At 43.6% G+C, this 26,418-nt stretch overlaps 2 protein-coding genes across 3 annotated transcripts in view; both read left to right on the top strand.

The window, feature by feature from the left end:
* The window catches only part of LOC134449837 (zinc finger protein 2-like), a 148,184-nt gene that overhangs the window by 63,087 nt on the left and 58,679 nt on the right, over positions 1-26,418 (top strand). The gene's annotated exons all lie outside the window — the stretch shown is intronic.
* On the top strand, positions 18,557-26,204 carry LOC134445249 (oocyte zinc finger protein XlCOF6-like). Its single transcript, XM_063194328.1, has 5 exons — positions 18,557-18,577; positions 18,767-18,828; positions 20,347-20,425; positions 21,174-21,495; positions 24,450-26,204. The coding sequence occupies exons 1-5, from the start codon at positions 18,557-18,559 to the stop codon at positions 25,982-25,984; spliced, it is 2,019 nt and encodes a 672-aa protein (XP_063050398.1). The 3' UTR covers positions 25,985-26,204.

Here is a 26,418-nt window from a genome sequence, read left to right as displayed (position 1 = left end):
ACTGGTATAAGTGCTTTCATTAGCTTCCCTGTTTATATGTACTGTATGTAGGCTACTGTATGAAAGTATGCTGTTGTGAATGTAGCAAAGTGGAAGTTTGGATGTTAGTTTTCCTAAAATAATAACCATCAAAGTGATACTTGTAATTGCACGACTACGCCACTGGGGGACTGCCACCCCAGAATATATTTTGATTTCAACCAATAAGGCACAACAGGTTCGGATAGAATGCACAAGAGACATTTGTTTAAAGGAATAACAATCTTTTCTTTATTAATACAATTTAAGTCAACAGTTAAAACCCTGCGCCGCTGGGATAAAAACAGTAATGCTCAAGAACGGGGTTGGCTGCCACAGGATAAAGGGTGTCACCGAGCCAGGCTAGCCGGGCAGGTTTACTAGTCGAGAATAAATTAGTTCACCACTCGTGCACGAAACCAAGGGCCTATGGTAAACACCAGTCACACACACACGCTCATAGGCTCACTACGCTATGTAAGTGATTAAATGCACAATCAGTGTGGATATCCACTACACACAGAATAAATCCGTATAATAATACACACTCAAAAGTCTACTGTATGGCCCTGCCCCGACTAGAGCAGCATACAGGCCTAGAACTGTGACAGCCAAACCCCGTAAAATAACAATGTGACAAGCTGAAGCGGCGGACAGGTAAAAGAAAATCAAACAAACAAACAAAAACAGAAAGGCTAAAATATTTTGGCTATGGGCAAAACAGCGGTGAGCAGCTGCCGCAAGCAGTCTGCCCACAGAGACAGACCCTCGACGTACTCTGAGGTGTCTGGAATTAGGTGAACACACACAGAGATCAGTACATGTTACATACAAATAGTTGACAAATGTTTACACGAGCTACGCATAGGACAAAGGATCTTTACAAGCTCACCTCAACAACACTGAGAGGGAGGGAAAGCCACAAGACTGGGGTTAGACGCCACGGGAACTCTGGCTCCTGAGAATGAACAATATATGTTTAAATACACATCTCTAGATGGTTATGGTCATCTACACAAAACTGTGATCACACATACCTTGCTGCACCAGTAGCAAAGGCACCGAGCATCATCAGACCGCGAATACCGGCACACCGGGAAGGCTCCAACGAGCCGGTCTAATTCATCTGATTTGATAAAAACAATGGCATAGCCACCAATTACGGATTAGCCACTGAGCGGCTACCTGAGTCCCGTGACGTCATTGGGGGTATGGGAACTGCTGAGGGACACACCTTACTGGACAGACAGTGCGCCCTGTTACATGAAGTATTGGTGTACTGTGTATTTCATGTATCCCTTTTGGTCCTTAAGCCTGTAACATTATTTAAAACCTGTGCAAAAGAGGTTGCTGAGCACTGCAACACATCTTCAACAAGAGTCTACAAACGGGTAAGGCACCTGTAGATAGTGCCTACAGTAGAAGACCTCTTCTCTCACACCAGTCCCCAAAAAGCAACACAACAATGATTACAGACCAGCTGCTCTCACATAATGAGAACATTTGAGTGGGTACTGCTGCTCAACAGAAAGAAAACCCAGGTTTGCCATGCTCTGGATTCCATACAGTTTATTTATCAGGATAATGTAAGAGTTGTGGACGTTATCCTGTAACTGCTACATAGGGAAAATTCTCACTTGGACAAAGGAGACAGTGAGAATAATGTTCTTTGATTTCTCTAGTAGTGCCTCAAACATCCAGACACTTTTGCTGAGAGACTAACTTCTGCAGATGGTGGATACAGCTCTGGTTACCTGGATAAATGACCCCAGTACATCAGACTAAATGATCTTACATCACAAACTGTGGTCAGCAGCACTGGAGTGCCACAAGGAATGGTGTTATCCTTGGTGTTGTTCACCCTATACCACCTACTTTTGCTACAGCACTACCACATGCTTTTGCTATACCTACCACATGCAAGTTTCCATAATGACACTGCAATTGTGAGGTGTATCAAGGGTGGGTAGGATGGGGAGTACAGGCGATAGGTGGATAACTTGGTGCCGGACCAACTAGCTGCAGCGGAATTCCATAAAAACTAAGGAGACGGTGTTTGACATAAGGAGAACCACCCCTCCACTATATTAGAAAGGGTTGTACACAGTGTGGTCTAAAACGTCAGCATCGGAAAGGTCTCACACACAGACTGTTGTGTTGTATGACCACCCTTTTCTTAAATTATGATACAAATTTGGTGTTGTATTGTCTTAATAAATGTATACAATGTCTGGACTTACTTTCACCAAATTTTCACCAATGCAATATCTTGTATTGATGATGGTAGAGTCTGGACACTATGTAACACCTTCTCCAGCATATCCCAAAGATTCTCAGTGAGGTTGAGGTCTAGACTCTGTGGTGGCCAATCCATGTGTAACAATGATCGCTCATGCTTTCTGAACCATGATTTTATAATTTGAGCCTGATTAATATTGAGATATGCCTGTATTTTTTTTAATCCATTGATATAATTGCATATTGATTCAGCTTTCCAAATACAAAGTATTTCAGTGACTGTTGATGGAAATTATGTAACCCCTCAAACAGACTAGCATATTTTATATGACCTTATATGGTCATTTCTTTAAAGAAGTTTTAAGAAGTTAGAAACAAGTTGTTGCACCTATTGGTTCAGGGAACACAATTGGTATTAGCCTCCTCAGAGTTTAGATCTCTCATTCAGATTCTTGAGTTTGGTTGGAGAAGGCTTTACATAGTGTTCAGATTCTACCATCATACAATACCTTGGTAAAAACTTAAAGCAACACTAGATGGAAAAAAGTCCAGAGATTGCAGATTGAGTGTGACCTTATAATATGCACCATATGCATTTTTTGCCTGTCTGAATTTGATACACATTATTATGGTTACCCCACCCTCTGGAAGATGAGGGCCCACAACTTTCAAGCTATAAGTGAGCTTATTCCTGGTAATGAATGGGCATTGAATCGCTAGAACCTCATCTCCATGGCATACTGCTGTATAGGTGCTGTGTGTATATGATGTGTATTACAGAACAGTATGTGTGTGGTTGTGTGAAATGCCGTATGGCTAAATGTGTGTTACATGTTAAATACGTTGTGCAATAATATGTATAATGTTTTGCATATCTATTTATTTATGCTGCTAGAGACTTTAATTTCCTTCAGGATTGATAGTATGTACTCTACATGTAGTTTATACTATATATAATATATATGTAATATATATTTTATAGTTTACTATAGTTTGACGTATGCGCCAGCGAGAATGGCAGCAAGTTTTGTAGCTCCTTGTTTTATGTCTGTTCTAGTCGTCTTTCGTGTTGTGTTTTATTACTTATTTTCCAGTTCTTAGATTAGCGTTTAGTTGTTGTTTTTCTGTACATTATTAATTCGTTTTTTTATTTTTTAACGTGGACAAGAAGTTATTTATTCCGATATGGAGAAGTCTGTGCGTTGCTATGGACGCTGCAACATTGTTTACTCGCGCAGCCAGCTGATGGATCTGCGGAAGTTTGCTGATTCTGCCGCTGTTCATGTGGATATTCCAAAAGAAGTTTTCAGCTTTCGTGGATGCAGAGCAGGGGTCGCAGTCAAGGCCAAGCGACGGGAGAAGAAATGGAGATATAAGCCCTCTGTTCCAGCAATTATTATGGGAAACGTGAATTCGCTAACCAACAAAACGGACGAGCTGACTGCCCTGGTAAGAAACCAAAAACTGTTTAGAGAAGCGAGTCTAATTTGCTTCACGGAAACATGGCTAACTAGTCTCACTCCCACTTGTAATGTTGACATACCGGGCTTCAGCGTAGTTAGACTTGACAGAGACAATGCACTTTCAGGGAAAAAGAAAGGAGGTGGACTGATTATGTACATCAATCACAAGTTTTGTCATCCCGGACATGTAACGGTGAAGGAAACAGTGTGTAGTAAAGATGTGGAGCTACTGGCCATCAGCGTCAACTACACTCCAAGAGAATTTTCACACTGTATAATAATCTGCGTCTATTGTTGCCTTCACCAGCTCGGGACCTCTCGAGACAGCTGACGACACTGCTCACATGACAATCGAGTTCTGGAGTTTGGCGCATGAACGCCACTGATCCCGGAACAATCGGGATTCATGCGTGTTTTGTTTTGGTTCTCTTTTCTTTTTTTCACCTCACCTTGAGCCTCCACACCCACGACATACAAGTAAGCTAAATTAAACAGCCAGAGACCAGCATTACTGACATATGTGCATCTGCAATTGAATGACATTGACTGGTGTTGTTGATAGTGATTACAAGATGATATTTTAGCATTTATGATACTGTTTACATGTCAGTTGCATGCATGGGCGCCATGTTGATGATGCGTGTGTCGTCACACAAACCACAAGCTCGGGAACTCGTTCTTCTATACTTCCGCCAGAGATCAACCTCGATAATTATCGATCTGACATTGCGTCACCAAATGTTCACTCCCACTTTCCCGAGGTTTTAGGTCGGCTTTCTGGGGATTCTCGATTTTTTGAACGAGCCATATGTCCCCCCGAGAGCGGCGCCCGAGACTGCATGTGACGTCATTCACACAACTGTTGCGAGGCTACAAACACAGCATACCGTTAGGTTATGGCTATAACCCTCGGTTCTTTGATAACAGAGTGAGGTGTTTCACTATGGGATACGCTTGGGCGTGACCATCTATGGAAGCTCCAATGACATTACGTCTGTCAAAGACAGACAGTCGACGCAGTCGGGCTCCGCCCGCTTGGGGTGTCTACCCCCGTCGACACGCTGAGTCCAGCATTCTTAACGGTTTCTTCCCCACCTAACAACTAGTGCAAGGAGGGAAAAATAGGTGAAACACCTCACTCTGTTATCAAAGAACCGAGGGTTATAGCCATAACCTAACGTTCTTTTTCTAACTTCGCTCGGTGTTTCACTATGGGAGATATAGCCCACTCCCGGAATGCACGCTATGTAAAGCCCTTATTACAGTAGCATCGGTCAGAATGTATAGATCGCTGCTGGGGAGTCAGAACCTAGTACAGCGTGAGATAAGTGTCGGCCAGATACCTCTAGCTCATGAAAGCGGGCGAACGTGTACCCTGGGGCCCTGTTCGCTACATTGCACAGGCCTACCATTGGCAACCCCGTGGACAGTGCCCTGGAATTGGCCATTCCTGTTAATGCATAAGCTCTTAGGTCCCTAAGGGGCCGGCGAGACATTATTCTGATAGGCAACCGCTGTAGCTTTCACAATCCAATGAGACAACCCCTGACGTGGCAGTGGTAGTCCTTTATGGTGTGTGGCCGCCACAAAAAGTTGAACTCTGCTAAATTCTGTATAGTCACAGAGCTTTAACAGGACACACATAGTTGAGCTCCTGACCCTCCTCTGAGTGAGGGGGCAGGGTGCGGGGCATCCAGGTTCTTTCTCCGACATCTAAAGAAAGTCCTGCTCTGGGCACAAATCTGTAATGGGGAGAAGACGCACCTTCTTCAAATCAGAGTCAGATTGTAAACCAAGAGGGCCTCACAAGGAAGGCTTTTAGTTCACTCACTCATTTCATGGTGGTTAATGCTGTATTAGAACAGTCTTGACAAGCTAAACTTCAAACCAGTGATTTGGAGGGGTGAGCGTGTAGCTCAACTTAACCAGAACTAAGTCTCTAAGGAGTACTACCCTGCTGGCTTGTACTCAAAACTTCAGTGGCTGGCTGAAAATGCAGCAAGGTAAACTTTCCAATGGGGCACCTAAGTCACGCCCTTCTACTTCCGATACATGGGGCAGGAGCTCGCAAAATTTTGAATGCGAGTCAATGGAGCGAGTCAAGCTAAATTCTCATCCCGTTTGGCATGTGCTCTGGATTTCACATATGATGACAGTGAATTTGAAAGGTTTGGATTTGCGTCGTAAGACCACTCATTTTCGGCACGCAAGAAACGTTATTTTAGCTTTTGTGCAAAACTGTGTTGGAGACTACACTTGCGCCTCGCATATCTGACGTGAACCGAGGCACAGCCAACCCTACCGCTGCACCGTGGCTTAAGTGGCTGCACGTCGGACATGCGACGTCTGTTGTGTAGTCCAAATAATTACATATTTTTGCACATTCACAACTCAAAAATCGCTTGCCAAGTGAAGTCAACAAGCACACCATTGGTTGTTATTAATTCTGAGGCACAGCATATGTGTGATCCACGGGGAAATGCGAGGTGGGTCGGAAAATAGCTTTGATCAGTCCATTACAGCCCAGTCAAAAGATTTTCTGTTGCCAGCCCCAGAAGCCGCCCGGAAGGGGTGGAGACTTAGGTGCCCCATTGGGAAAGACTTTAACCCTGTGTATAAGATCCCGTAGGAAGCTAAGAAGCTGAACAACATGGCGTTAGGGAGAAGTGTCTCCGTGTGCCCCATACCTTGAACACACGCCATTTATGACCAAGTATGAAGTGTGTATGCTGCTGTCGCCCCTAGTACAGTCTCGGTGACTGCTGGGAGAGGGCGACTGCGTCTGAATTCTACCTCTCACAGAATGAGCCTACCGGACCAGCCTGTCTAGGTGTGAATTATAAATATCGCTTCTTGTCTGAGAGGATCTCTCAGTAGAGGTGGGGCCCCTGAGGGCCCTCCGAACACCCTTACACAATCGTGACCCCATAGGGTGACATAATTGGGCCAACAAAATCAGTAGCAGGCTCTGTTGCCTGACTCTGACCAGTGTGGGGGTTATTATGCTTATTGGTGTGAATGCATAGAGCAGGGTGTTTTGCCCATAGCAATCTAGTGCATCTTTTATGCCAAGGAGGAATAGAGGGCACTGTGTGTTTCCTTACAAGGTGTAGAGATAGCAAAAACCTGCACCAACCCCTGCCCCACACAAGCCGATGTTTGAGAGTAGAGAGGATGTTCCCCTTGGCCCTGTTCTGCACTTAACAGAAACTGTGACCCAGCAATAGTTTCCTCAACCACCTACATCGTTTTGGAAATGTTTCAGGGCCCAGAACACTTAATGTATATGGTCGCCCTGGACGTGCGATGGTGAAACCACTGCATGAACAACGTGGCCAGTAAGCTTTACTGTAAAAGCCCTTCATCATAGAGAGACACCTCTCGCTACCGTAATAGCGGATGCCATTACACCAACTGTAGTCTAGACCTTGTCTGACTACTAGCCTACTAACGGTGACTTGTTGAAAACAAATTCACTCGATGCTTTAGCGCCGTCCTGGAATCTAATGCTGACTCCTTCGAGAGGGAGCAATAGGGGAAAATGTCTTAATTACAGTATTCTGATCCCAAGCCTGTCAGAGGGGCTAACGCCGTCCTCAATCGCCGGTTGAGACAGCGAGAATGCTGAATGTTTTGCCGTGGCGGCGAAACTCATAATACACATTCTGATTTCAGACAGGCTACAGCCTTGTGATAAGATCATCTGCTGTAACTCTTGTGACAACCCCAAAATCGAGACGATGATATGATTGACAAAGCACCTTGTTGTCAGATGTATGCGATTGTGGCATACCTGTTTTTATAAGGCGGTCTGTAAAATGCGCTTTCCAGCTGAGATCGCGCAGTATGTTGAACAGAGCCCATTGACGGCTCCTTAGAGTAGAAAAGAAGGGATCTCTTCGTTCGTAACTCGAGAACTCAGTCTACTGACCTTAAATTAGTGTTCCACTGAACCTAGGTGGTTTTGTGATCAACAGAAGTTCTTTATCCACTTACAGTGGAATAAAGTAGTGTTGCGTTTGTGTACTGTACGTCATGGATGAGCATGACCTGTCGCTCTTATATGACGCTAGTCACGTTACCCACGCAGCCGTGACGTACACTAGTGGCGTCACCGGAGAGATCTCTGCTATGTCTCCGCTGCCAATAAAGGGGAAATGGTGCGCCCTGGTGGTGTTATGACAGTGGTGCACCCCTTTTCTTTATTTATGTACCGTATTTATTTTTGAGAGATTTCTGGTGTCAGTACATTGTACTTGTACACCTCGTGTGTGACTTCTCAATAACAACTCCGTCCTTGGCCCAAGGCCTGGATGGGGATGGCATTCTTTATTTATTTTAAAGCACACTGGTCTGTTGAGGCTACCCCTAGGCTGCAAGGGGAGACACTTTTGTGTTACCAAATCTGCCCTCGCCTGGGTGCGAGGGATATTTGTTCCCTTAAAACTGCTGAGACTACTGTGATAGTATCCCCTGTGTGCATAATGTTAACAATTTCACCCTTGGCCCCTGCCTGGATGCAAATGATAATTGTTTACTGAGCAGTTTAGTCTGGTGAGACAGAGGCTACTGCTCTGCATTACTTGTGTAAGTTATGTAGTAACAATTTCGCCCTTGGCTCTTGCCCAGATGCGAAAGACCCTTGTTTACTGAACACTTTAGTCTGGTGAGATGCAAAGTGTGCATGTTTATAACATGTTAACATTGTTATGTGTTAAGACAATTCGCACTAGGCCCCTACCTAGATGCGAATGACCTTTGTTTACTTATCACTTTAGTCTGGTGAGACACAATGTGTGTATATTGTGTTAATAAAATTCGCCCTTGGCCCTGCCTTGGTGCGAATGACCTTAGTCTACTTAACACCTTAGTGAGATGAGACCGCTCTCATGCATTATGTGCATCTTATGTGTTGACCAAATCGTTCCTGGCCCTTGCTAGGAAGATTAAGATCTTTGTATACTGAACACCTTGGTATACTGAACAGTTTGGTGAAATTACCCTCTGTGTAGCATTGGCGTTTATTTTGTATCAACAGATTCGCCTTTGGCCCACGGCCTAGGTGCGAATAATGTATATTTACTGGACACTGAGATTGGGTGTGATTTGTGCTTGGTGACACTTTGTCTGCAGTTTCAGATTTTGAACACCTGTAAGACATAACCTTTTCTCCATCTTCCTCTCCGCTGTGGGCGAGGATGTGGGAACAAGTGAGCCTGGGCTGTCAGGTCCGCCACTGGGTCCTGTAGGCCGTTTGGACAGTTTGGGCCTCTGTTCTGGGTTGAAGCACCTTGAGCTTCTGACCGTTCTAGCCCTTAGGGTGCAGGCTATGGCCTCTCTCTCCATAGGATGACTACCTTGGCAGTGTTGACCTGTCTGGGAGGTTGGGGCCTGGGGGCGGCTTGTGTGTCAGGCTCGCCCAGAGAGCATCATCCTTCTGCCTGCCGAGACCTTGTCTCCCTCATCTTCACCAGCACAGCGCCGGGCCCTTGGTGCAGCGTGTAGATGATGCCTGAGTGTCTGTTTTGCCGTGTCCGTCTGGACCTGGTGACAGCATCAGAGAGCAATCGGACCGGCTCGCCCACCTATCAGTCTCTCTTGCAGGGGAGAGCGATGTTGGACATAGTCGACACAGCCCGTCGGTTAGGGCACATTTGGAATACTTGTGAGGCTTCCAGTGACAGGGGGCCATCTCTCAGACAGGCCAGGACTGCTGGGAGGGGTGGCCAGGTTGGACTTGAGGAGGGAGGGGGGTTGGGGGCAGTGTTGCTGGTCCCTTTCCTTGTCTCCTGCATCCTGAGCAGAGGGCCGCCGAGTCAGCATGGTCACTGGGGGGCCTTGATTACTGCAGGATAGGTCGCCCACCCTGTTGGGGTCGAGGGGGCAGCGACGTGATGTCCCTGATATTGTGCTTTATGCTTGGGTATCCTCCTGCTCTCTGTGAGAGGGGGTAGCCTAAGCTGGGGTCGTCCTCGGGTGGCATGGTATCCACAGAGTCTGACTTGTGCATGGGGGCTGTTAGTGACGATCACCACATTCAGCCTCCGCTCCCGAATTCCCTCTGGTATTGTCCACGCAGTGGTGCAGGTATGGCGGCCTGCAACCGTTGCATGTGCATGGTAGGGTTCCATGCAGACCTGGGATTCTCCGCCCGCCATGGTTGGCTGCGTGACGCCGGCACGGGAGGCAACGGGCTCTTCACTCTTTGTTTTCACTCTTCCCCATGGCGGGGGAAATGCCTGAAGCATCTTTCAGAATAAAAGAGAGAGGAGAGTAGTGTTACTCGAAGAACTCGTCATAACAAGTGATTACTTCAGTTAACACCAGTGTTAGCAGATTAGCCGCACGTGCGAAGCTAGCAACTTGTTTCCCGCCGAGTGGGTTTACATGCGGTGGGTTACCAACAGAAAACAGATTAAAATAGTCAAACAGAGTAGCGAGTGAGGCGTTCTCGCTCCCTGTTGTAAGGTGTAGCTTACCATTAATAAGTTATCACCGGCACCCGAGTGCTGGGTGGAGGTAGAGGTAGCTAAATCAGGCTAAGCTGAAGTTAGGTAGCTAGGTGGGTTAGGTAGCCCGCCATGCTAAACTTTTAGCTACAGATCGAAGCTAGCAACTTGTTTCCCGCCGAGTGGGTTTACATGCGGTGGGTTACAAACAGAAAACAGATGAAAATAGTCAAACAGAGTAGCGAGTAAGGCGTTCTCGCTCCCTGTTGTACGGTGTAGCTTACCATTAATAAGTTATCACCGGCACCCGAGTGCTCGGTGGAGGTAGAGGTAGCTAAATCAGGCTAGCTGAAGTTAGGTAGCTAGGTGGGTTAGGTAGCCCGCCATGCTAAACTTGAAGTTCGCCACAACGCGGACACTTCACTAGAGTTGGAAAGTAAGCTGACTTAACTGCAAACCTTCAATGCACTTCTTGACGAAGGCAAACAATATAGCACTTACCGGCCGCGGTCGCGTTCGGCGACGGGGTCCTGGACGGTCCGTCTGTGAACGGTTAAGCGAGCACAGCCTTGGCAGGTGCGAGGAGCTTGTAGTAGATCTTCACGGGAAGAAAGCGAGAATGCTGGACTCAGCGTGTCGACGGGGGTAGACACCCCAAGCGGGCGGAGCCCGACTGCGTCGACTGTCTGTCTTTGACAGACGTAATGTCATTGGAGCTTCCATAGATGGTCACGCCCAAGCGTATCCCATAGTGAAACACCGAGCGAAGTTAGAAAAAGAACGAGGCTTTCTTTGCCATCACTGGGGATTTTAACCACGTTACCCTCAACTCCACTCTCACCAACTTCCATCAGTGTGTTGACTGTGCAACAAGAAAAAATAAAACCATTGACCTCCTGTATGCAAACGTGAAGGATGCATATAGTGCCACCCCCCTTCCCCCACTGGGTTTCTCTGACCACAATTTGATCCATTTACAGCCTCTGTACATCCCAAAAGTACAAAGGCTACCAGTTACCACACACACTTTCAGAGAATGGACACCAGAAACTGAGGAGGCACTAAGAGACTGTTTCGAGACCACTGACTGGAGTATACTGCAGGGCAGTGATGACCTGGATGAGGCCACAGCATGTACTACTGATTACATAAACTTCTGCATGGACATTGTTGTACCAACAAAAACGATTCGCTGCTACCCCAACAACAAACCCTGGGTAACCAGAGATGTCAAGCAACTCCTCAATAAGAAAAAGAAGCTTTTTAAGGAAGGAAACTTGACTGAACTGAGGAGTGTACAGCGAGAACTCAAAAGCAGACTGAAGGAGGCCAAGGTGGCATATGGGAAGAAGGTGGAAATTAAAATGAAGGACAATGCTAGAGAGGCATGGCAGGGGATTAAAAAAATCACTGGGTGTGGAAAGAAGAGATGTATGGCAGAGGGTGATCTATCAATGTCCAATGATTTAAACCATTTTTACAACCGGTTTGGAAACTCTGGCACAGAGGGCAGCATTTCCCTTGTCACCTCTATAGCCCCTGAATCCCCCCAGCCCACACTTGACAACCACTCTTCAGCAGGCTCCCATCTCACCCACTCACAACCCCCCACTCCCGTTACTACTTCACCCAGCCTCACTAACAGGGACACTTCATCCCCACACCCTCCTACTCTGCCTATGGTCACCACTCCCACCACCATCAACAATGCAGCAGTACCCCCACCAATGGACACAGCAGACTCACAAATCCCCACTACCTCTATCCCCCTCCCCTGCTCCTCACTTCTGCGTCTTGGAACAACTTACACACCACCCACCCCTTTCCCACTCCCCCCTTACCCCAACCCAGCACTCCCACAGCCGACAATCACCACTGATCAAGTTAGAGGGACACTGAAAAGACTTAAGTCCAAGGCGGCCGGCCCTGATGGCATCTGTGCAAGACTGCTAAAGACATGTGCTGAGGAATTAGCTGAGCCCCTTCATCACCTTTTCAATAGGAGTCTACAAGAAAGCAAAGTTCCTATCTTGTGGAAAACATCATGCCTGGTACCTGTTCCAAAGAAAACTCACCCCAAAGAACTTAATGATTACAGACCGGTTGCCCTCACCTCACACCTAATGAAAACTTTTGAACGAGTGCTGCTGCGCAACTTTCTCAAACCCCAGGTACGCCACGCACTGGATCCTCTGCAGTTCGCCTACCAAGAGAACGTGGGAGTGGAGGATGCTATCCTGTATCTTCTTCACAGGGTACATGCTCACTTGGATAAGGGTGGCTGTGCTGTGAGAATCATGTTTTTTGACTTCTCCAGCGCATTCAACACCATACAACCACTGCTGCTGAGAGAGAAATTGGTGCGGATTGGAGTGCAGCCTAGCCTGGTGACCTGGATAACTGATTACCTCACAGAGCGGCCCCAGTTTGTGAGGATGGGTGACATAACATCGGAGACAGTGATTAGCAGCACAGGAGCGCCACAAGGAACAGTTCTCTCCCCCGTGCTCTTCACCCTGTATACCAATGACTTCAGCTACAATTCTGGGACATGTCACATGCAGAAGTTTTCAGATGACACTGCAATTGTGGGGTGTATAAGAGACGGTCAGGAAGAGGAGTACAGGGGATTGGTGGATGACTTTGTAGGATGGTGCCAAAACAATCAGCTGCACCTGAACACCACCAAAACCAAGGAAATGGTGATCGATTTCAGGCGCTCCACCCCGCCCTTGGTGCCTGTTTCTATTGGGGGAGAGAATGTGGAGACTGTCTGTACTTACAAGTACTTAGGAGTGCACCTTGACAATAAGCTGGACTGGTCCACAAATTCTGAAGCACTTTACAGGAAAGGCCAAAGCAGGCTCTATTTCCTAAGAAGGCTGAGGTCCTTCAATGTCTGCAGCCAACTTCTGCTTATGTTCTACCAGTCTGTCATGGCTAGTGTGCTCTTCTACGCTGTGACTTGCTGGGGTGGAAGCATTAGGAAGAGAGATGCTGCACGCCTTGACAGACTGGTGAGGAAGGCGGGGTCAGTGGTGGGCATGGAGCTGCAGTCACTCACCTCAACAGCTGAGAGCAGAACACTGAGCAGACTGGACTCTATTATGGACAATCAGCTTCACCCCCTTAACGCCACCTTCACTAACCAACTGAGTCTGTTCAGTCACAGACTCCGTGCTTTCACCTGCAGGACAGACAGGCTAAGGAGGTCCTTTGTCCCTTGGGCCATTCAACTGTTTAACAGTATACAGAAGGACACTAAGAAGGACATCATTATTGGGGATTGGACTGCCTGAGATGCCAGAGCTGGCCCAGATCTGGAACCTCTTCATATGTGTGTGTGTCTGTGTGTCTGTGTGTGTCTGTGTTTGTTTTTATGTAGCTACTTGACACCTGAATTTCCCCCTGGGGATCAATAAAGTTTCTCTACTCTACTCTACTCTACTCTACTCTACAGTACACACAGTGTATCTTTCATAGAGATGGGATTTATGGCTCTTTTTCGGGAGCCGATTCTTAGTGGCTCGTTCCTTTCAAAGAGCCGTTCAAAAAACTGGCTCTTTTGGCTCTTTTTTAAATGATTTATTCAGTGTTAAGAATGTAATATTTTGACTCCTCCTCAAGGTAATTTTGTCCAAACAACAACTGATTATTCTCCTGCTTCTAAAGACCGTTTTTGCCTCTATTTGAGGCAAACAATTGTGTTTTTTCCCAAATTTAATTACTCTGGTCGAGGTCACGTGCTTAAAATGAATGAGAAATGAACGAAATAACGGTCGAGTGGCTCCCCCAGCTGTGATCCGGTTCCCATCGTTCACTTCAGGGAGCCGTTCAAAAGAACCGGCTCGTTCATGAACGACACACCTCTAATCTTTCAGAATTTTGAGAGTAGCCTAGGCATTCCTCTGGGTTACTGTGCCTGCAGATGGCAGAAGGTGTTGAATGGTAGTTGTGTAATTCTGCGGTCTCCCCCTTCTGTGAAAATAGCTCACTGTCACATCCACAAAGTATGTACAGAGTGTACGGGTGATGTACTGTACGTAGTAGTACATACGTTGTGGGGGGTGTCACCTGGGATGCAAATTATTGTAGAATCCCCAGATTACTTGTGTGCGTGTGTGTGTGTGTGAGGGGATGTATGTCATTGCTAAATATACAGTGTGCTTTTCAGCATTTTGATTGTAGCCGGAAATCCTATTGAGTTTCCGGGCCTATTGATCACCAACTAGAGGTGAAATCGCACAGATCCATTGATTTTGGTTGTATTTTTTATATTTTTTTTTGCTGTGGAATCAGTATACTGCTTAATAAAAAGAATGGCATATTGGGGTGGTTGACGTTTAAGGGCGTAACGCAAAAAAAAAAAAAAGTTTTTCAAATTCCTGAAAAAAATGATGGATAAAAATTGGAAAAAAATTGAAAAAAATAAAGCACTTAGTGGTCTGTGGAATTTCACCTTATTTTTGCCATTTTTGGGAAAATGTGTCCTGCATCAACACATAGCATAGGCATGTCACACCGCAGGAAAATGGAGTCACACCACAGGGAATTCACTGCATTATGGCCATTTTAATCCTTTTGTATACATGACTGACATCTGAGCTCAGGCTAACTTGATAATGATATTGTGTTTAATCTTAATATGTGTTTTCATTAATAAAACAACTTTTTTTTCCTCCTATAAGAGCAGTCACACCACAGGACACCATAAAATGAACCTAAGCATTGCGTGACAGAAAGATTGCAATATGAAGACATATTAAGAGGTTAAGAGTCACCTTAAACTTCCACAGCACTCTCCAATAACTGAGGTACTGACTGGTTAGGAGCCAGTCTTTAAGACCCTTGTAGTTGGCCTTGCAGCTGCCCATTCACAAACATTGACATACATGTCACCCCACAGGACGCAATTTGTGTTACGAAATTGAACTTGTAGTTAATATTACTGCCTTGAGTTTTTTCCACATTCACATATCTTAATCTAAAGTTAAGATTTATGCAATCATGCCAAATGCTTCATACATTATTCAAAATGTTGTTGGTTAATTTATATATATTATATTATATATTGTTTCATTAATGTTACAGTCACACCGCAGGAAATTTGACATATAAACCTTTACATAAATCTTAACAAAAATGTTTCTTCTCATCTAAGACTAATATGAAACATAATGTACCACATCTTCTTTCATTGACATTTGTTTTTTAAAGGAAAATAACAGTTTTGTAGGTTTTTATCCAATGTTACGAAAAAACAAGGCGTCACGTCTCCCACCCATTGTTTGATGTCAAAACATGAAGAAAAACTTGATTGTCAATGAAGAAATTATGAAAATATAGCGGAAAAAGTGAAAAAACGCCTAATTTTAGGTCATACAATTGAGCCAAAATCATGTACAAATGTGGTTTAACAATATTTTCTTTATTGGATATCATCAGTAGATGTGTCCTTTGCACCTGGAAAGCCTTTATTGACAGCTTACCCAAGCCACCAAGGATTTCAGGTCATTTTTCATTTTTCAGAAATGTCTCTCTTAAAATGAAGGGTACATACAACAGATCCATTGATTTTGGTTGTATTTTCATAATGTTTGTTGTGGTTTCATTATACTTCTTCATAAAAAGAATGGCATATTGTTTGATGTCAAAACATGAACAAAAACTTGATAGTCAATGAGGTAAAGATGAAAATATAGCAAAAAGTGAAAAAAAAACCCGCCTAATTTTTAGGCATACAATTGAGTCAAAATCCTATTGAAATGTGGTTTAAGAATATGTTGTCTATTGAATGTTGTCAGCATGTTTGTCCTGTGCACCTGGAAAGCCTTTATTGACAGCTTACCCAAGCCACCAAGGATTTCAGGTCATTTTTCATTTTCCAGAAATTTCTGTCGAAAAATTGAGGGTACATACATTAAAATAGGCTCAACTTTTTTTCGCGATATTTCCGCCCGAGCAGACCCTCCAATTATTTGTCCTAAGGGATAGAACTAACAAAAAAATCACAAATAAAAAGTATGGCAGGCCATGTCAGGTTCCTCCCATTTTAAAGCACTTTTGAGAGTTTGGCTCCCCGGCTAACACCTCCTTGGCTCTGACCAATGATGCTGTCAGTGCCTTCCCCAAACCGCCAGAGGGCAGTAGAGCTCTAGATGTGCGCAGTTCGTAGTTCTGGCTTCTTCGTTAACGGCATGATGCATTTTTCACAGGATGCATTTGAAATGTTTTGCCTAATGTTTTGGTTTTGATTGCCCCTTTCCAAATCAATCACCTATCTTCAGTATCTGCACGTAAATGTCGCGTGTTTAACTTTTAATAGTCATTCCTGGAGGAGTGGGGGTCCTTTCCAAAGAAAGGTGAACGTGATACATTGCAGAAAGCTTATGTGGTCCTGGATAGTCCATAATGGTGAGTTTATGGGCTCTGACTCTTACAATGAAAACAATTTGCCTGTGCATAAATCAATCTGCATATATTGCTTTGAAAATAGTATAGATAATAGCATGGGTTGTCTGTATCTATGTCGTGCAAGCACAGATTGATGCAAGTACGTGTGGGCGACTCGAACTGTTAGGCGAGTACATCTATGCAAAAAAAAGACCTAACCCCAAAAAAATTGATACAAAAGGTTTTTCAACTGATTTTGTTACCTCTAAGTGTCCTTAATAACATACTAAAAATCTAGGAAAATCTGACTTCAGGAAAGGTGTCATTTTCAAGATCAAAGTTTTTTAAAAATAAAGGTTACATGATAATTACATTGGCATGAACTAACATGTTGTCAGGATCTGTTTGTTTGGAGTGCTGTTTGGGTGGATAAAGACACTACTGCTATGATAATATCCATGTGCTGTTTGTCAGGGCACATCATCAGTGATGAATCATGGTGTCACTAGGTATTTTGGGTCTTTCAGCAGCTGAACTGAATAGACAGGAGCCACTACATGTGTAAGTAGAGGGCAAGGTGAAACGGTTGGTACTGGAGACAGACAATGTCCTGAAAGGACATGGGGCTTTAGCATAGCTTTCGGGTAAGCCAGAGTAGGGCCTGTTGTAGCTTCATAGGCAAGGGTCAGGGCCTTGTATTCAATTATGGCATGAAAAAGAGGACATGACTGGGAAACTGAGGCTATGTGGTCAGAGAATGATAGATGGTCATCAACAGTGACACCTAGATTTCTTGTGGCCTTATTTGAGGCAACAGTAGCAGAATCCATATTGAGCTCGATATCATGGCAACCTAAATCTTTGGCTGGGATCACCAGCAGTACTTTTGGGCGAGGCAAGCGGAAATGTGTGTGACCGTGGAGTCATCTGGCACAAAGTAACTGTGCTTCATCGGTGTAACAGTAGTATGAGAAGCTGTGAGAACAGATAACATGGCCCAGTGATGTGGTGTACATGGCAAATAGGAGTCCCAGCACCAGCCCTTAGGACACCTCTGTGGAGAGGCTATGATTTGAGGACAGCTGACCTTGCCCTTGATACATGCTAAGAATGATACCACCAGACTCAAAGAATGTCTGGAAGAACTTGAGACACATAAAACTATAAGAGAGATGTTAAATAATCATCTTTTGAAAAAAAAAATGCTAGCTGGTGTGTCTGCACAAAGATTTTTAGATTTACTACAAAACAAAAAGAGATGTCCATAATCTCTTCTGAAGATATCTTCTGGCTTACTAGAAACAAAATAAAAGAGTCATTTTGAGCTTGGCTTTTTCAGATTTTGAGGTTTTGCATTTTGAAATTTAATGCATATTTAATTAGATATAGTCCAATTACCATATTAAAACATAACATTTCAGAAAACTTGCAATACATTTTTTTCTCACAAATATGTGAGTAATCACCGGATTAAGTTTCATGGTGATATCGGCAAGCTAATTTTTTTGGCCTATTCACCTGGAGTGTCTCTTGACCCTTATAATAAGCCTATGGCAGCCATGTTGAAAAAACTCATTTCCCAAAGTCAGATTTTACTAGATTTTTAGTATGTCATTTAGCAGGTCCAATAGTAATAGAATCCATAAAAAAAACCTTTTGTATCAATTTGTTTGGGGTTAAACCCTAAATGTACTCGCCTATGTCGCCTACAGAACCTTTGAACCAGTCTAGTTAGCATGCCGGTAGCTGTCATAGCCTACTTTTAAAAAGGTAAAGTTCAAGAATGAATGACAAGTAGTTTACTTGCAGGAATGTAATCCGCTGCTATTCAAATCAAAGTTGCAAGAAGATGAAGTTAATTTGCAGCAGTTATTGGAGTACGAAGAACAAGTGTGCCAATGCCAGACCCTGAGACTGCAGGTAGAAGATCTCCAGAAGAGACTTGAGGAGAAGGACAACAAACTCACTCAGGCGAACGAGGTAAGACCATTATAAATGGCTTATGGACGCTTTTACGTCTGAGTTTTGATGTACAACCCTACATGATTTGAAAAAAAGTAATTTAATATTGCATAGTCTCCTATTTGACCCTCTGTGATATTTCACTTGGCTATTTGCATTATAGTTTTCCAGATTGCCCCTCAATTATGTAGTTATTCTGAGCACCATTTGTGACTTCCTGTCTCGTCTCATTGTCCCCAACAGGTGATCAGAGCACTGAGGGATGAGGTGCAGACACTGCAGCAACAGCTGGAGCAGCACAGATGGTCAGTAGACCTACAGACACGACTCAATCCTTTTCACCGCCACCATCCACAGTCAGACATGCCTTTGTGTCCAAAAGTAATGACATTTCTTGAAATTTCAGATAAAACACTGTGGTCACAGGCTTGCTTGTGTGGCTAGTGTCTGCTGTGTGTTTTTGTATGTGCACATTTGGGAGACGGTTTTTAGCCAAGGCATCTGGAACTGTAGGAAGGGGAAAAATCTAACTATGCTTTCAATAAAAGAAGGGAACATCAAAATTATGCAGCATCAAATCTACAATTTTACCTGTCTCCTCCTGTTGAATTTGCATAACAAACCAGCAACCATCAGGACTGACTCCCTAACCGCTTATCCATGATGGATTTGACTGGAGTGTTTTTTTTAATAAGACATTTTTCTATTTTCTTTTTTTTTGTTGTTGTTTTCTTACCTTTAGACTTTTTCTGTTCAGTTTTTCTGTCTTACCTTAAGTACCTTTTACCGATATTAGTTGCGTGCATGCGTCCCAGGTCTTGACATTAAAGGGACAGTTTGGTCAATTTCAACATGCAGTTGTAATGCTCACACTACCCTGGACTTGTCAGTGCCTGAGTTTTTTTTTCTTCTTCTTCAGCCGTTTCCGAGATCCTGGTCATTGTAATGGGGGCAGCTCTTTGTTTACATTTCAAAAAAACATTTTTATTTATTCCCAAAAACATCCAAAAGGTTATAAAACATCAGCAGACAACTAGCAAACAGCAGTACCTTTTGGGAAAATATTTGGAGTTGGCCTATGTTTCATTTTTTAAAAATGTAAACAAACGCTGCCCCCATTAGAATTGCTCATATCTCGGAAAGGGCCGAGCCGAAAAATGTGGCATCACCAGGTACTGACAAGTCAAGGGTAGCGTGAGCAATACAACTGTATGTTGAAATTGACCAAACTGTCCCTTTAACATTTTGCTCTCTGGCCAAGTTTTCCAGATTTTTGAGGAAGACCGAGAGTCATTGCCGATGAATGAATGAATAAAAAGATGAAAAAATAACTTCAAAAAGGAAAAATCCAAAGAAGTGTGCGACTTTTTTAAAAAAATCGTAATCTTTTTGTTCAGCACCAGGGATTGTGCACAAGTAACTCTCTACTAGTAGTTTTCCAGAGTCACTAGCCATTCAGCTTTTCTTCTAGCCACAGTATTTTCTTAACCATGATGCATGTAGGCTGAGAAAATTTGTGTAATAAACATACTACGTTGAATGATCTCAGGCAAAGAAAATAGTCCTGAATTTGACATTTTTTTGTCTTTTGTCTCTCTTGAAGTTAAATACTAAACAGGATATGTGGTACTGAGATACTGTATGTAATGTGGCTAGCTAGAGTAAAATATTTACTAATGAACATATTTTTATTTACTATGACCAAATTTTATGCATTTGTGGAAGGTTGACAGGTTCCAATGTCAAGCCCTGACACACACACACACATTCAAGACAATTGTTTGCAGTGCATCTTAACATTCCTACTGTGACTCCTTCCACAGGAAGTACAGAGATGACAACGCCATTGGACAGAGACGACAGCAAGGTCGGCGTGCACGAGGAAATGACATCACTACATCGGTAGGCTGCCTCTTACTTTCTTGTCAGTTTTCACTGAAATTCATTTTGCACCCCTGAGCAAGACTGGTTTAAGACAGGACATACACGTCACGTCACAAGACAATTGCACATGTGCCGTGCACGTGGAGCATTTCATGCACCATCAGACGAAACAGAGCATTGAACCTGGGACCAGTAGCCCACAGTCATGGATAGAGGCCAGACAGAGGACACCGACCTATGTACATACAGACATATAGTGGTGGACAGGGGTGCACATGACTGGTACGCAGGTACGCATGCGCTGCAAAAAGTAAGCAATGCGTACTGTCACTTGGGTCACTACAGCGCTCTTGCGTACTGACTATCCCTCCTGAAATATTTCACAAGACTTGTTGATGTTGCCGGTGTTGTCAGTGAATGCTGATGATAATATGTCAAACATATCCAAGAAATGAAAGAAAAATGTCTACACACCTAAATCCTTGTAGTGTTCTTTTAATTTGCCAAGCTTTCGGTCTACTGACCTTCCTCAGGGCTGGGCCATGTGAACTCACTGATCCACACAAGACACTTTGGGGCCAGACCGACATGGTTTTTGATTAAACTTGGTGTGACTTTTCAGTGGCAAAGAAGAACCCTAGAACTGCATTTTCATGACTCTCGCACCAACATTATAGGAGACTAGAGCCCTAATCGGACGGGACTAGTTTCACTGGAAGACATAAACTAAACAACGTAATGCAACTGTTGTGTCTCAACATTTCAGGGTTGTGAGATCCCACCAAACATCTTCCTGTCCTGCACGTCTGGGGACGACCCAACAGACACGCCGACATCACCACAGGAACTGGAGGATGACTCGGCAGATTTTCCAGCGTCTCCCACTTATGATGATGATGATGATGATGCACTGACATCACCATGGCAACTGAAACTGCCTTTGCTGTCAGTGAAGCTACAAGACTGCCGTGCAATGCTGGGGCCTAATGGAGTTTATATTATTCAATCGATAGAGGACATAAGCGATGACGATTACAATAATGGCTACAACGGTTATCCGGACGATGACAGTGACTTTAACCCATCAGGTACGTTCAGAGATGGACAGATACATCATGTTCATAATGCATTACACACTAATCAGTTGTGTTTTGAGAGGAAGATATCACACACTCTTGTCCATCGTGCTGAATTTTATTTACAGAAACAACGTTTCGGTCAGTGTGGCATTTCCCAAGTTTTTTGAAACTGTAAGTGAAATTCAGCACAATGGACAAGAGTGTGCAGTATCATCCTCTCAAAAAGTGATCTTACACCCGCAACCTGCACCTCGAAACCTCTGTTGTGCGTTGGTTTCCTTTTCCAAATATACAATAATCAGTTATCCAAGTTCATGATGATTTAATTCTTTCCCCCTTTTCTTGTGATTCGGTCCCTAAAGGCTTCTTCCTACTCTGACGCTACGCTCAACCTTAAAGGACCAGTTCAGTCAATTTCAATATGCTGTTGTATTGCTCACGCTACCCTTGACTTGTCAGTACCCGGTGATGCCACATTTTTCGGCTAAGCCCTTTCCGAGACATGAGCTATTCTAATGGGGGCAGCGTTTGTTTACATTAAAAAAAAATAACATATGCCTACTCCAAATATTTTCCCAAAAGGTACGCTGTTTGCTAGTTGTCTTCTGATATTGTATAACCGCCCCCATTACAATGACCAAGATCTTGGAAAAGGTTGAAGAAGAAGGAAAAAAAGTCCAGGGTAGTGTGAGCATTACAACTGCATGTTGAAATTGCTGCTGCATGACTGAACAGGGGTCCGTTTCTCGAAAGTGCCTTTGCTATCGTCGTTAGCAAAGTCCTTTGTACGAGCGACTCAACTCTCTCTCTCGACAGCGACGCTCACCACTAAATCCAAGGGAATGTAAGACGGTCTTAAGACGGTCTTAAGACGGTTAGCAACGACAATATTCGAGAAACGGACCCCTGGTCCTTTAAACAAGTGCGTGTTTACACACGACCACTGTCTGTCTCTCTCACCCACACAGACTAGCGCAAAAGCATTTTGCATGCTGGCGATTCCTTGAAAACGTTTTAGAAGCCACACGTCTCCTTGCGAGATGAAGTTGTGGGGGAAATAAACACATCATCTTCATAATACACGGTAATCACACATGATCTCCAAAAAATCCGTGCTCCTGGACACGGATGTTAAGGACACAAAATCCGTGTCCAGGAGCAGGTGCTCCTGGGCACGGAATTATTTTCCGTGATGGACACACAGAATTGCTCTCTATACTCCCACAGCTCTATGTTTCCACAGTCTTGTGTTTTCTCAGGATTTTTCTAATTTCAAATATTTTGTCTCAAAAAAAAAAAAACATTTCTTACTGACAGGTTAGGGTTAGAAATTGTTTTGGTCTGGGCACAGCTAGTTTTCTTGCATTCATTATATGAGTTTGATAGCCTAGCAACCAACTGGAAAAGGTTTTTCTCAAAAATATGTCTGTAATGACAGGTTAAGGTTAGAGAATGTTTTGGTCAGGGCACAACTTAAATTGCTATAGCATTATTTTGTTTAGGATTAGCATTTGGTATGTGTTTTCTAATGATAGAGTTAACACAGTGCTGTGGTAATATCCTATAGAAAGCACTTCCGTGTGCCCATCACGGAAAACAATTCCGTGTCCAGGAGCACGGAATTTTGGCAAAATCTGTGCTCCTGGACACAGATTTCGTGTCCTTAACATCCGTGTCCAGGAGCACGGAATTTTTGGAGATCAGGCTGGGTAATCAGTCGTCCCAGTTCATAATCATTCAATTCCTTCCAGTTTCCTTGTGATCCGGTCTCTAAAGTTCATCCGTTTTTTTTTATTATTATTATTATTATTATTATTATTATTAAACCCTGCTCTCCTCTGCATAGGCCTACGCACAATTGCATAGGTATCCCATATGGGGATGATACAAATTATTAAATCAGACTAAATTGATTTAATTTATTACAAAGTCTGTAATTAATAAGATTATTTTTTATATCTATTTACAGCACTGCACCGCATTCCAAATCATTATGCAAATGACATTTTCGCTGATTTCCCTAAATAATCAATAGAAATGAGTCATCATTTTCAAGTCATCAGCCATTAGAGTACGGTTCAAATGTTTTTGAATGAACCTTCCAATGATAACATTTTTTTTTTATTTATTTTTTTTTTTAATGAAAAACTTAAAATGCTCTGTTCCAAATTATTATGCAAAACAGTTTTGTAGTGTTGTAAAGAACTGAAAATGTGGGGAAAAAAGAAAGAAATTCGGATTACATCAAAACAGTTGAAATTTGATACTTTCTAAATTACATTTCAATGTTCCATGTACTTCGCTACTAAACTCTTTGCACTGGAATGCTGCGTTTAACATTGAAGTCAATGGCAGGGCATTGCATGGGAGTTATGGAAGGCCAGATATCCTTGATGCTTTGCTGTCAGCTGTTTTTGTTTGTTTGGTCTGGTGACCCACACTTCACTCTTCAATATACCCGTAGATTTCCATGCCATGTTTTGGTGCTTTGGTGGTATGGACATTGTACCTCACCAGACATAACATCCCATTCTTTTTCAACGGGTTTTTTTTTTCTGGTGAGGTAGAATGTCCATATAATTCAAAAACACTGAGAAGGAAATTATATGCAAATTTATGAATAATGCTTGGAAATACTGTAATCATGTGAAAATCAAAAAATGGGTGGACTGTTCCTTTAATGTCAAATTCACGACGTTGCATCATTTTTTTCCTAACTCTTAACTCTACCTGTGACAGTAATAGTAGCAGGACGTTTCATGATTTGTACTGGGAAATATTGGAAACATGGACACGGCATACTACTTTCTTTTTGTTAACTACCGAAATGTACTGGAATAAACGTCGGTACAGGTACCGGTACCAAAATATTGGTATTGTGACAACACTAGTCTCAACTAAGTGTCTTGAGATGTCATGTAATAGTAAAAAAAGAAATGTGTTGTTTCTCTTTTCATTCTCAGATTCCTGCTTTGAGGAGCCTGTCTCTGCGGGGGAAGAGTATGAGCCCAGCAGAGGAGTCAAGAAAGTCAAGAAATCCATGGCCCCAAAGCGTCACTACGAGAAACGTTACGCGTGCACAGAATGTGGAGAGACCTTTTCCTTTCCAAGCCGCCTGGCTCGTCACCAAAGAGCGCACGCCAAAAAGATAGACAAGGCTCGCCGAAAAGAAGAAAAAGCACGCCTAAAAGAAGAAAAGAAAAAGTGCGCCACTGCCACCACCGCTGCAGGTGAAAACCCATCCACTGAATCTACGCACGAAAGTTTGCCCAAAGATGCTAACTTTAAAAAGCGTTCTTTTGCATGTGACTTCTGTGGGAAGATTCTTGCTGGCAGAAAATGTCTTCAAGTTCACAGAAGACTGCACACAGGTGAAATGCCGTATGCCTGCAAAGTTTGCGATAAAACATTCAGGCAGTTAGGTGGACTCATTGCACACCGGAAACAGCATCTGACGAGTGAACAGAGAAGTGAAAAACCTGTCAAGAAAAGTGCAAAGGAAGTCATAGAAGAAAAGAAAAGGAAGGGCGTAGAGCACAAGTGCTCACTTTGCTCCAAGGAATTCCCCTATCCATCATACTTAATAGAACATTTTAAAATGGTACATTCAGATGATAAACCCTACATTTGTAGCCAGTGCCCCATGAGATTCAGCACGCATTCGTGTCGGAAAAGTCACGAAAGCACCCATTCGGACGAGAGGCCTTTCGGGTGTCCGTTGTGTGGGAAGGCCTTCAAAACGAAACTTAGCCTTAAAAATCACGAGATGACGCACTCGGAATTGAAGCCGTTTGCCTGCACGTTCTGCAACAAGGCTTTCAGACAGAAGCAGTTGCTGAAGATACACATAAGACGACACACAGGATATAAGCCCTTCAAGTGCTCGCTCTGCGATGCTGCTTTCGTCAAAAACTGTGAGCTCAAAGATCATCTACGTCGACACACAGGCGAGAAGCCTTACCTCTGTGCCATTTGTGGGAAGACTTTTAGTCATCCTCATATACTGAGGACCCACCAGATAGTTCACACTGGAGAAAAACCCCACCAGTGCACTGTCTGTGGAGAGAGATTCTCCTACTTGCAGCCCTTGTATGCACACGAGAAGAAAGTGCACAATATCGTTTCCCACCAGTGTGAAGAGTGTGGGAAGAGCTTTAAATCAGTTAAAGGATTAAAAAAGCACAGCTGTTCTCAAGGTCCTAATAGCACTGAACGCAACAAGGAGGTGGAAGCGGAAAAGGGCATTGAGGGTGTTGAAGCAGCAAAGGGCATTGAGGAGGTTGAAGCAGCAAGATGCATAGAGGAGGTTGAAGCAGCAAGGTACATTGAGGAGGTTGAAGCAGCAAGATGCATAGAGGAGGTTGAGGCAGCACATAACACTGAGGCGGGGGAAGCAGCAAGGTACATCGAGGCGGTTGAAGTAGCACAGAACACTGAGGCGATTGAAGCAGCAAGGTACATCCCAGACATGGAGATGTATGATGTAGAAATGACCTGAACTTAGTAACTGCTTCAATAGAGCTCGAAAGTCCCGCCCCTTAGTTCCGCGTTTCACGGGACCTAAGCTGACCATCTAACAACATGGTAGAGAGTAAATATCTTCTGATCTCAGTCATGATATGCGCTGGGCTACAAATATGCTGTTTAAGAGGCTAGATAAATATTATTCATGCAGAAGTATCAATGTTTTGTTCCGAGGCCGTCGGCATGGAAAATGTGAAGAAACACAGCTTTCTAAAAAGTTTGGGGGTTCCTACGAAAAATTAAGCAAAAATATCAGAAACAACATATATGGAGGTCGTGGCACAACTCGAAGGGGATCGAAATATTTTAATACCGCCATTGGATTACATGCTACGATTTTCGGCTAAAAACGCCGTTGAGGTCCCATGAAATCGGGGGAAGTGACGTCACTTTCGAGCTCTATATTAC

The sequence above is a fragment of the Engraulis encrasicolus genome, chromosome 1 (genome assembly GCF_034702125.1).
Source record: "Engraulis encrasicolus isolate BLACKSEA-1 chromosome 1, IST_EnEncr_1.0, whole genome shotgun sequence".
In the NCBI taxonomy this organism is placed as follows: Eukaryota; Metazoa; Chordata; class Actinopteri; order Clupeiformes; family Engraulidae; genus Engraulis; species Engraulis encrasicolus.
The sequence above is the reverse complement of the archived record's forward strand: the minus strand, read 5'-3'. Positions and strand labels throughout refer to the sequence as shown.

Bases quoted from the DNA above. Each gene is read 5' to 3' on its own strand.
- LOC134445249 (XM_063194328.1), top strand. From the start codon at position 18,557: ATGGCTTATGGACGCTTTTAC. The intron at 18,578-18,766 runs GTCTGAGTTTTG...TGTCCCCAACAG, and splicing joins TGGCTTATGGACGCTTTTAC to GTGATCAGAGCACTGAGGGA. The intron at 21,496-24,449 runs GTACGTTCAGAG...TTTCATTCTCAG, and splicing joins CAGTGACTTTAACCCATCAG to ATTCCTGCTTTGAGGAGCCT.